The sequence below is a fragment of the Rhinoraja longicauda genome, chromosome 34 (genome assembly GCF_053455715.1).
Source record: "Rhinoraja longicauda isolate Sanriku21f chromosome 34, sRhiLon1.1, whole genome shotgun sequence".
NCBI classification, from domain to species: domain Eukaryota; kingdom Metazoa; phylum Chordata; class Chondrichthyes; order Rajiformes; family Arhynchobatidae; genus Rhinoraja; species Rhinoraja longicauda.
Genome location: NC_135986.1, coordinates 1,779,300 through 1,791,293, shown reverse-complemented (window position 1 = coordinate 1,791,293; position 11,994 = coordinate 1,779,300). Strand labels below are relative to the sequence as shown.

The following is an 11,994-nucleotide window of genomic DNA, read 5'->3' as shown; positions in this document are numbered from 1 at the left end:
CTACTGAGCTGAATGATCAGCCATGATCATATTGAATGGCGGTGCAGGCTCGAAGGGCCGAATGGCCTACTCCTTTACCTATTTTCTATGTTTCTATGTTTCTATGAATGTCGGTGCTGGCTCGACGGGCTGAATGGCCTCCTCCTGCACCTATTTCTATGTTTCTAAATCGAAGGTAGACACTAAAATGCTGGAGTAACTCAGCGGGACAGGAAGGCAGGTTATTATCTGAATGGTGTCAAGTTAGGAAATGGGGAAGTACAACGAGATCTGGGTGTCCTAGTGCATCAGTCACTGAAAGGAACCATGCAGGTACAGCAGGCAGTGAAGAAAGCTAATGGCATGTTGGCCTTCATGACCAGAGGAGTTGAGTATAGAAGCAAAGAGGTCCTTCAGCAGTTGTACAGGGCCCTAGTGAGACCGCACCTGGAGTACTGTGTGCAGTTTTGGTCTCCAAATTTGAGGAAGGATATTCTTGCTATTGAGGGCGTGCAGCAAAGGTTCACCAGGTTAATTCCCAGGATGGCGGGACTGTATGTTGAAAGACTGGAGCGACTGGGCTTGTATACACTGGAAGTTAGAAGGATGAGCGGGGATCTTATTGAAACATATAAGATTATTAAGGGATTGGACACGCTAGAGGCAGGAAACATGTTCCCGATGTTGGGGGAGTCCAGAACTAGGGGCCACACAGTTTAAGAATAAGGGGTCGGCCATTTAGAACGGAGATGAGGAAAAAAAATTCACCCAGAGAGTTGTGAATTTGTGGAATTTTCTGCCTCAGAAGGCAATGGAGGCCGATTCACTGGATGCTTTCAAAAGAGAGTTAGGTAGAGTTCTTAGGGCTTGCGGAATCAAGGGATGTGGGGAGAAGGCAGACGATCTTGATTCCCGTAGCCGGCGGCGTTTGGGCCCTCCGTGTCGGGGCGATCAAGCTCCTGCATCGGGGGGGAATCTCGGGTCCCCCGCACCGGGCGATCTGACCCCGGGTCGGGGCTGGTCAAACATCGTGCGGCTTGGAGCTTCCCGACACCGGTCTCTACCCGAGACCACGAGCTCCTCGATGGTGAAGTCCGCAGGCCGCGGTTGAAGCGTCGATCCCAGGCAAGGGATCGCAGGCTCCGATGGCAAGTCCAGGCCCCGCGGTGAGGCCCACTGGGTTTATGTGTTCTCCGTGATTTCTATAATTGAATTCAGAAATGCAGCACCTAGTGATGGGTCTGAATGTGAAGAATGGGCTCTGTAAATGAGCATCAGATACTGCCTTGTGAGTGAGGATGAGGGGTGATCTTATAGAGGTGAACAAAATCATGAGAGGAATGGATCGGGTAGACGCACAGAGTCTCATGCCCAGAGTAGGGGAATCGAGGACCAGAGGACATAGGTTCAAGTTGAAGGGGAAAAGATTTAATAGGAATCTGAGAGGTAACTTTTTCACACAGAGGGAGCTGTCAGAGGAGGTAGTTGAGGCTGGGACTATCCCGACGTTTAAGAAACAGTTTGACAGGTTTGGTGGGATGTGGGCCAAACGCGGGCAGGTGGGACTAGTGTAGCTGGGACATTGTTGGCAGGGTATAAGAAAATAACTGCAGATGCTGGTACAAATCGATTTATTCACAAAATGCTGGAGTAACTCAGCAGGTCAGGCAGCATCTCGGGAGAGAAGGAATGGGTGACGTTTCGGGTCGAGACCCTTCTTCAACATTGTTGGCAAGTGTGGGCAAGTTGGGCCGAAGGGCCTGTTTCCACGCTGTGTGACTCGATGAAAATGTGGGAACTAACTGTTTTCTCTTGCGTTTGGTAGGAGCCTAGGAGTTCATTTTTCTAAAGTCCGTTCACTGACTCTAGACTCGTGGGAACCTGAGCTGTTGAAGGTGAGAATTATCCATGCCCCGCCCCGCAAAGCCTGCCGCGTCTGAATACCCCTGAATATCCCTCTGCCTCTCGCCCTTCTCCTGATCATTCCCCGCTTGTGGCTCAGCGGTAGAGTTGCTGCCTCACAGCGAATGCAGCGCCGGAGACCCGGGTTCCATCCCGACCACGGGCGCTGCCTGTACGGAGTTTGCACGCTCTCCCCGTGACCTGCGTGGGTTTTTCTCCGAGATCTTCGGTTTCCTCCCACACTCCAAAGACGTGCAGATTTGTAGGTTCATTGGCTTGGTGGTAAATGTAAAAATTGTCCCTAGTTGGTATAGGATAGAAACATAGAAAGTAGGTGCAGGAGTAGGCCATTCGTCCATTCGGCCCTTCGAGCCTGCACCGCCATTCAATATGATCATGGCTGATCATCCAACTCAGTATCCCGTACCTGCCTTCTCTCCATACCCCTGATCCCTTTAGCCACAAGGGCCACATCTAACTCCCTCTTAAATATAGCCAATGAACTGGCCTCAACTACCCTCTGTGGCAGAGATTTCCACAGATTCACCACTCTCTGTGTGAAAAAAAACTTTCTCATCTCGGTCCTAAAAGACTTCCCCCTTATCCTTAAACCCTTTGTTCTGGACTTCCCCAACATCGGGAACAATCTTCCTGCATCCAGCCTGTCCAACCCCTTAAGAATTTTGTACGTTTCTATAAGATCCCCTCTCAATCTTCTAAATTCCAGCGAGTACAAGCCCAGTCTATCCAGTCTTTCTTCATGTGAAAGTCCTGCCATCCCAGGAATCAATCTGGTGAACCTTCTCTGTACTCCCTCTATGGCAAGAATGTCTTTCCTCAGATTAGGAGACCAAAACTGTACGCAATACTCCAGGTGTGGTCTCACCAATGCCCTGTACAACTGCAGCAGAACCTCCCTGCTCCTATACTCAAATCCCCTCGCTATGAATGCCAACATACCATTCGCTTTCTTCACTGCCTGCTGCACCTGCATGCCTGCTTTCAATGACTGGTGTACCACGACACCCACGTGTTAATGTGCGGGGATCTCTGGTCGGCGCGGACCCGGTGGGCTGAAAGGGCCTGTTTCCGTGCTGTATCTCTAAACTAAACTAAACTAAACTAAACCTAAAGTTGCAGGAAGTCACTAGTACCATCTCCAGCATATTGCCTGAACAATACTCCCCAATCTAAGAGTCAAAGTCTCGTTGGCTAACCTGCCTGCTCCTCGAAATCATTCTTAAAGGTGCTCTTTCTCTCTCCCTCTTTCTCTCCCTCTTTCTCTCCATCTCTCTCTCTCCTCCCCCCGCCCTCTCCCTAGTTTATAACCACCTCTGTCTCCGTGGCCCTTGTTCACCCTGCTTGCCATCTCACCAACAGCTGATGTGTGAGCTGGGGAACAAGAACATCAACCAGATCTACGAAGCTCGAATTGAAGAGATGACCTTGAAGAAACCCCACCCTGGGCCACACCGGTAAGGATTTGGTCCAGTTTAGTTTAGGGATAAAGCGCGGAAACAGGCCCTTCCGGCCCACCGAATCCGCGCCGACCAGCGATCCCCGCGCACGCTTTCAGTCAGAGAGTTGTGAATCTGTGGAATTCTCTGCCTCAGAAGGCAGTGGAGGCCAATTCTCTGAATGCATTCAAGAGAGAGCTAGATAGAGCTCTTAAGGATAGCGGAGTCAGGGGGTATGGGGAGAGGGCAGGAACGGGGTACTGATTGAGAATGATCAGCCATGATCATATTGAATGGCGGTGCTGGCTTGAAGGGCCTGCTCCTGCACCTATTGTCTATTGTCTACAAACCCACACTGGGGACAATTTACACTTATACCAAGTATACAAACCCGAGCCGATTAACCTACAAACCTGTACGTTTAGAGATACAGCGCGGAAACAGGCCCTTTCGGCCCACCGGGTCCGCGCCGACCAGCGATCCCCGCACACTAACTCTATCCTACACACACACACTGGGGGCAATTTACAATTTTACCGAAGCCAATCAACCAACAACCCTACACGTCTTTGGAGTGTGGGAGCAAACTGAAGATCTCGGAGGAAACCCACGCAGGTCACGGGGGGAACGTACAAACTCCGTACAGACAGCGCCCGTAGTGGGGATCGAACCCGGGCCTCCGGCGCTGTGAGGCGGCAACTCTACCGCCGCGCCACCTTGCCACCCCTGGCGTGGATTAACCGAAGCAGGCTACTGGAGCATTTTTATTTAGCCTCTGGAGGTGGAGAAGTATCTGTCTGTAGTTAGAGATGGTTGGAAGCTTCAAATTCCCGGGAGTCAATATCGCCAAGAACTTCTCCTGGACCATCCATATTGAAACAGCGACCAAGAAAGCACACCAAGGCTTCGGAAGTTCAGCATGTCCCCAACAACTCTCACCAACATCTACCGATGCGCCATCGAAAGCATTTTACCGGGACGTATCACGGCTTGGTTTGGGAACAGTTCCATCCGAGACCTGGAGTACTGTGTGCAGTTTTGGTCTCCTAACCTGAGGAAAGACGTTCTTGCCTTAGAGGGAGTACAGAGAAGGTTCACCAGATTGATCCCTGGGATGGCGGGACTTACATATGAGGAAAGACCAGATAGACTGGGCTTGTACTCGCTGGAATTTAGAAGACTGAGGGGGGATCTTATAGAAACATATAAAATTCTTAAGGGGTTGGAGAGGCTAGATGCGGGAAGATTGTTCCCGATGTTGGGGGAGTCCAGAACCAGGGGTCACAGCTTAAGGATAAGGGGGAAGTCTTTTAGGACCGAGATGAGAAAACATTTCTTCACACAGAGAGTGGTGAGTCTGTGGAATTCTCTGCCACAGAAGGTAGTTGAGGCCAGTTCATTGGCTATATTTAAGAGGGAGTTAGATGTGGCCCTTTTTGCTAAAGGGATCAGAGGGTATGGAGAGAAGGCAGGTACAGGCTACTGAGCTGAATGATCAGCCATGATCATATTGAATGGCGGTGCAGGCTCGAAGGGCCGAATGGCCTACTCCTGCACCTATTTTCTATGTTTCTATATTTCTATGACCCGCGAGAAATTGCAGCCAATTGTGGACGCAGCCCAGACCATCGCGCACAAACCAACCTCCCTTCCATCTACACCTCACGCTGCCTCGGCAAGTCCAGCAGCACAATCAAGGACCAGTCTCACCCCCGGCCACTCCCTCTTCTCCCCTCTCCCATCGGGCAAGAGGTACAGAAGTGTGAAAACGCACACCTCCAGATTCAGGGGCAGTTTCTTCCCGGCTGTTATCAGGCAACTGAACCGTCCTACCACAACCAGAGAGTGGTGCTGAACTACTGTCTGCCTCTTTGGTGACCCTCGGACTATCCTTGATCGGACTTTGCTGGCTTTACCTTGCACTGAACGTTATTCCCTTAACATGTATCTGTCCACTGTAAAAGGCTCGATTGCAATCACGTATTGAATTTTCCGCTGACTGGATAGTCCAACACTGAACTTTGGTACATGCAACAATAAACTAAACCAACATTTCAAAACCCCCTTCATTTCAACAATACTCATTTACTGAGGGAAGACTTCTATGCCTGGCCCCTTAGATGTTTCAACGACTGCTTTGGGTTCTTTACCTTCACCCCCACCCCCCCCCCACCCCCCTCCCCGAAATCTGTTTAATGTTTCATCTGAAAGTCTGAACTTTGCCTCAAACATGAAGTTCAGGTTCTAAAGCAGAGTGCAGTCCCACAAACCTTTGACGCGAGCAAGCGCTAAATAATCAGTTGTGGTTCGTCATTGCCTCCTCCCCCCAAACATGTGAGAAATTCCAAAAGATCGGGCTGATCTGCCGGCGAAATCATATCTGCCTTCTGTGCCGATAGAAAGCCTTACCACGCCTTGAAGAAATGACCTGCCGATGTGAGCTTATTCTCATCAATTTATTGAAACCACTTACCCTCTGCAGTGTGCCAAGTAGCCAAGCCAGGGGGTGGGGAAGAGTACGCCAATGCTGGGCGGAACTACGCAGATAAGTCCCTGCTTTCCCTCTCTATCCCCTCCCCCCACCTTCCCAGTTCTCCCACTAACTTCGCCCCTGTCTCCGACTACATTCTATCTTTGTCCCCCTCCCACCCCCCCCCCCCCCCCCCCTCCCCTGACATCAGTCTGAACTGAAGTAGGGTCTCGGCCCAAAATGTCACCCCCATTCCTTCTCACCCGAGATGCCGCCTGACCCCGATGAGTTACTCCAGCATTTTGTGTCCACCTTAGTTAAGGAATAACTGTGATGGAGCAGAGAGTTAGGGATTGTGTTTAAATCACTTCCATTGAAGTTGTGAGATGTGGGAACAAATATATCGTGGGGCAAAAGTGTGAAGTTGGATAAATGTTATCAGGCAACTGAACCATCCTACCACAACCAGAGAGCAGTCCTGAACTACTATCTACCTCAAGGACTATCCTTGATCGGACTTTGCTGGCTTTACCTTGCACTGAACGTTATTCCCTTATCATGTATCTATCTGTCCACTGTAAATGGCTCGATTGTAATCGTATATTGTCTTTCTGGTTAGCAAGCAACAAAAGCTTTTCACTGTACCTCAGTAGTTTAATTTAGTTTAGAGATACAGCGCGGAAACAGGCCCTTCGGCCCACCAAGACCATGCTGACCAGCGATCCCCGCACATTAACACTATCCTGCCCACACTAGGTACACTTTACATTTTAGTGCCAAGCCAATTAACCTGCAAACCTGCACGCCTTTGGAGTGCGGGAGGAAACCAGAGCACCCGGAGAAAACCCACCAGGTCACGGGGAGAACGTACAAACTCCGTACAGACAGCACCCGTAATCGGGATCGAACCCGGGTCTCCGGCGCTGTGAGGCAGCAATTCTACCCACTGCGCCACCGTGACCGCCCTAAGTGTTTTGCAATACGTGACAAGAAACTAAACTGGACTGGACTGGACTGGACTGGACTGTCACAGTAAACAATTCCTCTCCTCGTTCTTTCCACAGGCAGGAGAAAGAGGCCTGGATTCGGGCCAAGTACGTGGAGAAGAAATTCATTCAAAAGTTTCCGGAAAGTGCCGTTAGATTGCAAAAAAGTGGTTTAAAACCGAACCAGCGTGCCAGCGCGCCCGAAAAACCCACAAAGCCAGAAAAACCTCCCAAGCCCTTCCTGAGGTCTCGGGGAAAAGGTAAGATTACAGTAGGGCTTGCCAACTTCCTCACTCCCAAATAAGGGACAAAAGGTGACGTCACCGCCCTGCGCCCCACGTGACCTCACCCAGCCAGCGGCCACGTGCTCCCGCTCCACCAATGGTGGCCGCCGAGGACGGGAGTTGCTAGGCAACCTCCGTCAGGCGGCGCCCGGGCCTCCGGGCCTACACTGTTCCGGACCTACAGCGTCTGGGCCTACAGCGTCCGGGCCTACAGCGTCCGGGCCTACAGCGTCCGGGCCTACAGCGTCCGGGCCTACAGCGTCCGGGCCTACAGCGTCCGGGCCTACAGCGTCCGGGCCTACAGCGTCCGGGCCTACAGCGTCCGGGTCTACAGCGTCCGGGCCTACAGCGTCCGGGTCTACAGCGTCCGGGTCTACAGCGTCCGGGCCTACAGCGTCCGGGTCTACAGCGTCCGGGCCTACAGCGTCCGGGCCTACAGCCCCTCCCCCCCCCCCGGTCTAATACCAGACAAGGGCGGTCCCGTACGGGACAAACTAATTTAGCCCAATATACGAAATGTCCCGGCTAATATGGGACAGTTGGCAACCCTAGTCGAGACCCTTCGGACCCTTCTTCTCAACTGAAACCCGTCCCTGAACGCCAAGCGCACACTTTCCCTTCCTTCACGCTTTCCTATTTCCTTGTCTGCAGAGACGAATGAGAAAGGACCGGCGTCCGTCGAGACCAAGGGCAGCGAGGAGCTGAGGGATCTCCACCCGGGCGCCTTGCTTTACCGAGCTGCCGCGCTCCAGAATCTGCCCGTAATGGCCGACGCGCTGGCCCACGGGGCCGATGTCAACTGGGTCAACACCGCGGACGAGAACAAAACGCCCCTGATCCAGGCAGTGACACCGGTAAAAGGGCAACCTACTACATTACCCCAACCGCCACAACGCTTAACTAATCGCTTATGTGCATGAGCAGAGGAGCAAAGAGGTCCTTCTGCAGTTGTGCAGGGCCCCGGTGAGACCGCACCTGGAGTACTGTGTGCAGTTGTGCAGGGCCCCGGTGAGACCGCACCTGGAGTACTGTGTGCAGTTTTGGTCCCCAAATTTGAGGAAGGACGTCCTTGCTATTGAGGCAGTGCAGCGTAGATTCACGAGGTTAAGCCCCCGGGATGGCGGGACTGTCATATGAGGAAAGATTGGAAAGACTGGGCTTTTATTCACTGGAGTTTAGAAGGATGAGAGGGAATCTTATAGAGACGTATAAAATTACGAAAGGACTGGACAAGCTAGATGCAGGAAAAATGTTCCCAATGTTGGGGGAGTCCAGAACCAGGGGCCACACACAGTCTAAGAATAAAGGGGAGGCCATTTAAAACTGAGGTGAGATAAAACCTTTTCACCCAGAGAGTTGTGAATTTGTGGAATTCTCTGCCACAGAGGGCAGTGGAGGCCGATTCACTGGATGAATTTAAAAGAGAGTTGGATAGAGCTCTAGGGGCCAGCGGAATCAAGGGATGTGGGGAGAAGGCAGGCACGGGTTACTGATTGTGGATGATCAGCCACGATCACAATGGCCACGGTGCAGTGAGTAGCTTTTGTTGCGTTCCATACAGTCAGCAGAAAGACAATACGTGATTACAATTGAACCGTTTACAGCGTACCGATACGTGATAAGGGAATGACGTTCAGTGCAATGTAAAGCCAGCAAAGTCCGATCGAAGAGAGTCCGAGGGTCTCTGAATAGTAGTTCAGCGCTGCTCTCTGGTTGTGGTGGGATGGTTCAGTTGCCTGACAACAGCTGGGAAGAAGCTGATAAGTGGCGTGAATTTGGATTGACATGTCCCTTTCTGTCTCGCTTCCCTCTCTGCCCCAGGGCTCCTTGGTCGCCTGTGAGTTTCTGCTACAGAATGGTGCCCACGTAAACCAGGTGGACGTGCACAGCCGTGGCCCTCTCCACCACGCCACCATCCATGGGCACACAGGGTAAGTGACCTTGGCGCCAACGTGTGCCCAATGCCTCAAAGTAACCGGGTGGTCACGGTGGCGCGGCGGTAGAGTCGCTGCCTTACAGCGAATGCAGCGCCGGAGACGTGGGTTCCATCCCGATCGCTGTCTGTACGGAGTTTGTACGTTCTCCCCGTGACCTGCGAGATCTTCGGTTTTCTCCGAGATTTTCCCTTTCCCTCCCACACTCCAAAGACGTGCAGGTTTGTAGGTTAAAAAATTATTTACATCGGCGAAACCAAGCGCAGGCTCGGCGATCGCTTCGCTGAACACCTGCGCTCGGTCCGCATTAACCAATTTGATCTCCTGGTGGCCGAGCACTTCAACTCCCCCTCCCACTCCCAGTCTGACCTTTCTGTCATGGGCCTCCTCCAGTGCCATAGTGAGGCCCACCGGAAATTGGAGGAACAGCACCTCATATTTCGCCTGGGCAGTTTGCAGCCCAGTGGTATGAACATCGACTTCTCCAACTTTAGATAGTTCCTCTGTCCCTCTCTTCCCCTCCTCCTTCCCAGATCTCCCTCTATCTTCCTGTCTCCACCTATATCCTTCCTTTGTCCCGCCCCCCCCCTGACATCAGTCTGAAGAAGGGTCTCGACCCGAAACGTCGCCCATTTCTTCTCTCCCGAGATGCTGCCTGACCTGCTGAGTTACTCCAGCATTTTGTGAATAAAAACCCAGGTTTGTAAAAATTGTCCCTAGTGTGTGTAGGATAGTGTTGGTGTGCGGGGATCGCTGGTCGGCGCGGACCCGGTGGGCCGAAAGGGCCTGTTTCCGCCCTGTATCTCTAAAAAAAATAATTAACTATCTCTACCACATTAGGCAGCCTGGCAATGATTATACTGTGTTTTATTGAGCTGTTTAATTCTATTATTGTTTTAGTACTGTGAGTTATTAGTCTGCTTTGCAATCTTTATTACATTACACTTTTACAGGCCATGTCTATTGCTGTAGAAACATAGAAACATAGAAAATAGGTGCAGGAGGAGGCCATTTGGCCTTTCAAGCCAGCACCACCATTCATTGTGATCATGGCTGATCATCCACAATCAGTAACCCGTGCCTGCCTTCTCCCCATACCCCTTGATTCCGCTAGCCCCGAGAGCTCTATCTAACTCTCTTTTAAATTCATCCAGTGAATTGGCCTCCACTGCCCTCTGTGGCAGAGAATTCCACAAATTCACAACTCTCTGGGTGAAAAAGATTTTTTCTCACCTCAGTTTTCAATGGCCTCCCCTTTATTCTTAGACTGTGTGTGTGTGACCCCTGGTTCTGGACTCCCCCAAACATGGGGAACATATTTCCTGCATCTAGCTTGTCCAGTCCTTTTATAATTGTATGCGTGTTTTCTTACAGTCTCGTCTGTCTGTTCTTGAAAAGAGGCGCAAGTCAAAAGGCGGTGGATGAAAACGGCAAGAATCCGATTACGATCGCCATTGACTCTGCAAACGCAGACATTGTGACTTTGTGAGTAGCTTTTTCCCCATTCCTTGGCACATCCCTCTCGCCACTAAACACAGGGGATGCTCTGTTGCATTTTGGATTTCTGCAGCATCTTTGTGTCTGACCGGTGGGGTTGCCAACTGTCCCGTATTAGCCGGGACATCCCGTATTTTGGGCTAAATTGGTTTAGACAATAGACAATAGACAATAGGTGCAGGAGTAGGCCATTCAGCCCCTCGAGCCAGCACCGCCATTCAATGCGATCATGGCTGATCACTATCAATCAGTACCCCGTTCCTGCCTTCTCCCCACACCCCCTCACTCCGCTATCCTTAAGAGCTCTATCCAGCTCTCTCTTGAAAGCATCCAACGAACTGGCCTCCACTGCCCTCTGAGGCAGAGAATTCCACACCTTCGGTTTGTCCCGTACGGGACCGCACTTGTCCCTTATTAGGCCCGGGGGGTGCTGTAGGCCCGGACACTGTAGGCCCGGACACTGTAGGCCCGGACACTGTAGGCCCGGACACTGTAGGCCCGGACGGTGCTGTAGGCCCGGACGGTGCTGTAGCCCCGGACGGTGCTGTAGGCCCGGGGGTTGCTGTAGGCCCGGACACTGTAGCCCCGGACGGTGCTGTAGGCCAGGACGGTGCTGTAGGCCCGGACACTGTAGCCCCGGAGGGTGCTGTAGGCCCGGACGGTGCTGTAGGCCCGGACACTGTAGGCCCGGACGGTGCTGTAGGCCCAGACGGTGCTGTAGGCCCCGCCGGACACTGTAGGCCCGGACGGTGCTGTAGCCCCGGACGGTGCTGTAGGCCAGGACGGTGCTGTAGGCCCGGACACTGTAGGCCAGGAGGGTGCTGTAGGCCCGGACGGTGCTGTAGGCCCGGACGCTGCTGTAGGCCCGGACACTGTAGGCCCGGACGGTGCTATAGGCCCGGACGGTGCTGTAGGCCCGGACGGTGCTGTAGGCCCGGACGGTGCTGTAGGCCCGGACGGTGCTGTAGGCCCGGACGGTGCTGTAGGCCCGGACGGTGCTGTAGGCCCGGACGGTGCTGTAGGCCCGGACGGTGCTGTAGGCCCGGACACTGTTGTAGGCCCGGACGGTGCTGTAGGCCCGGACACTGTTGTAGGCCCGGACGGTGCTGTAGGCCCGGAGGGTGCTGTAGGCCCGGAGGGTGCTGTAGGCCCGGACGGTGCTGTAGGCCCGGACACTGTAGCCCCGGACGGTGCTGTAGGCCCGGACACTGTAGGCCCGGATGGTGCTGTAGGCCCGGACGGTGCTGTAGGCCCGGAGGGTGCTGTAGGCCCGGACGGTGCTGTAGACCCAGACACTGTAGGCCCGGGGGCCGCTGTAGGCCCGGACACTGTAGGCCCGGAGGGTGCTGTAGGCCCGGATGGTGCTGTAGGCCCGGACGGTGCTGTAGGCCCGGGGGCCGCTGTAGGCCCTGACAAGGTAGGCCCGGACGGTGCTGTAGGCCCGGACAGTATAGGTCCAGAGGCCCGGAGGCCCGGGCACCGCCT

The 11,994-nt window shown here is 53.2% G+C and overlaps 1 protein-coding gene across 1 annotated transcript in view; it reads left to right on the top strand.

Moving 5' to 3' along the window:
- LOC144609345 (arf-GAP with coiled-coil, ANK repeat and PH domain-containing protein 2-like) overlaps positions 1-11,994 on the top strand; it is a 49,847-nt gene that overhangs the window by 32,643 nt on the left and 5,210 nt on the right. The window contains exons 15-20 of the mRNA XM_078427776.1: positions 1,805-1,874; positions 3,262-3,356; positions 6,873-7,054; positions 7,730-7,932; positions 8,900-9,009; positions 10,387-10,497. Coding sequence (XP_078283902.1) covers positions 1,805-1,874; positions 3,262-3,356; positions 6,873-7,054; positions 7,730-7,932; positions 8,900-9,009; positions 10,387-10,497 — 771 coding nt within the window. The remainder of the gene's footprint in view (positions 1-1,804; positions 1,875-3,261; positions 3,357-6,872; positions 7,055-7,729; positions 7,933-8,899; positions 9,010-10,386; positions 10,498-11,994) is intronic.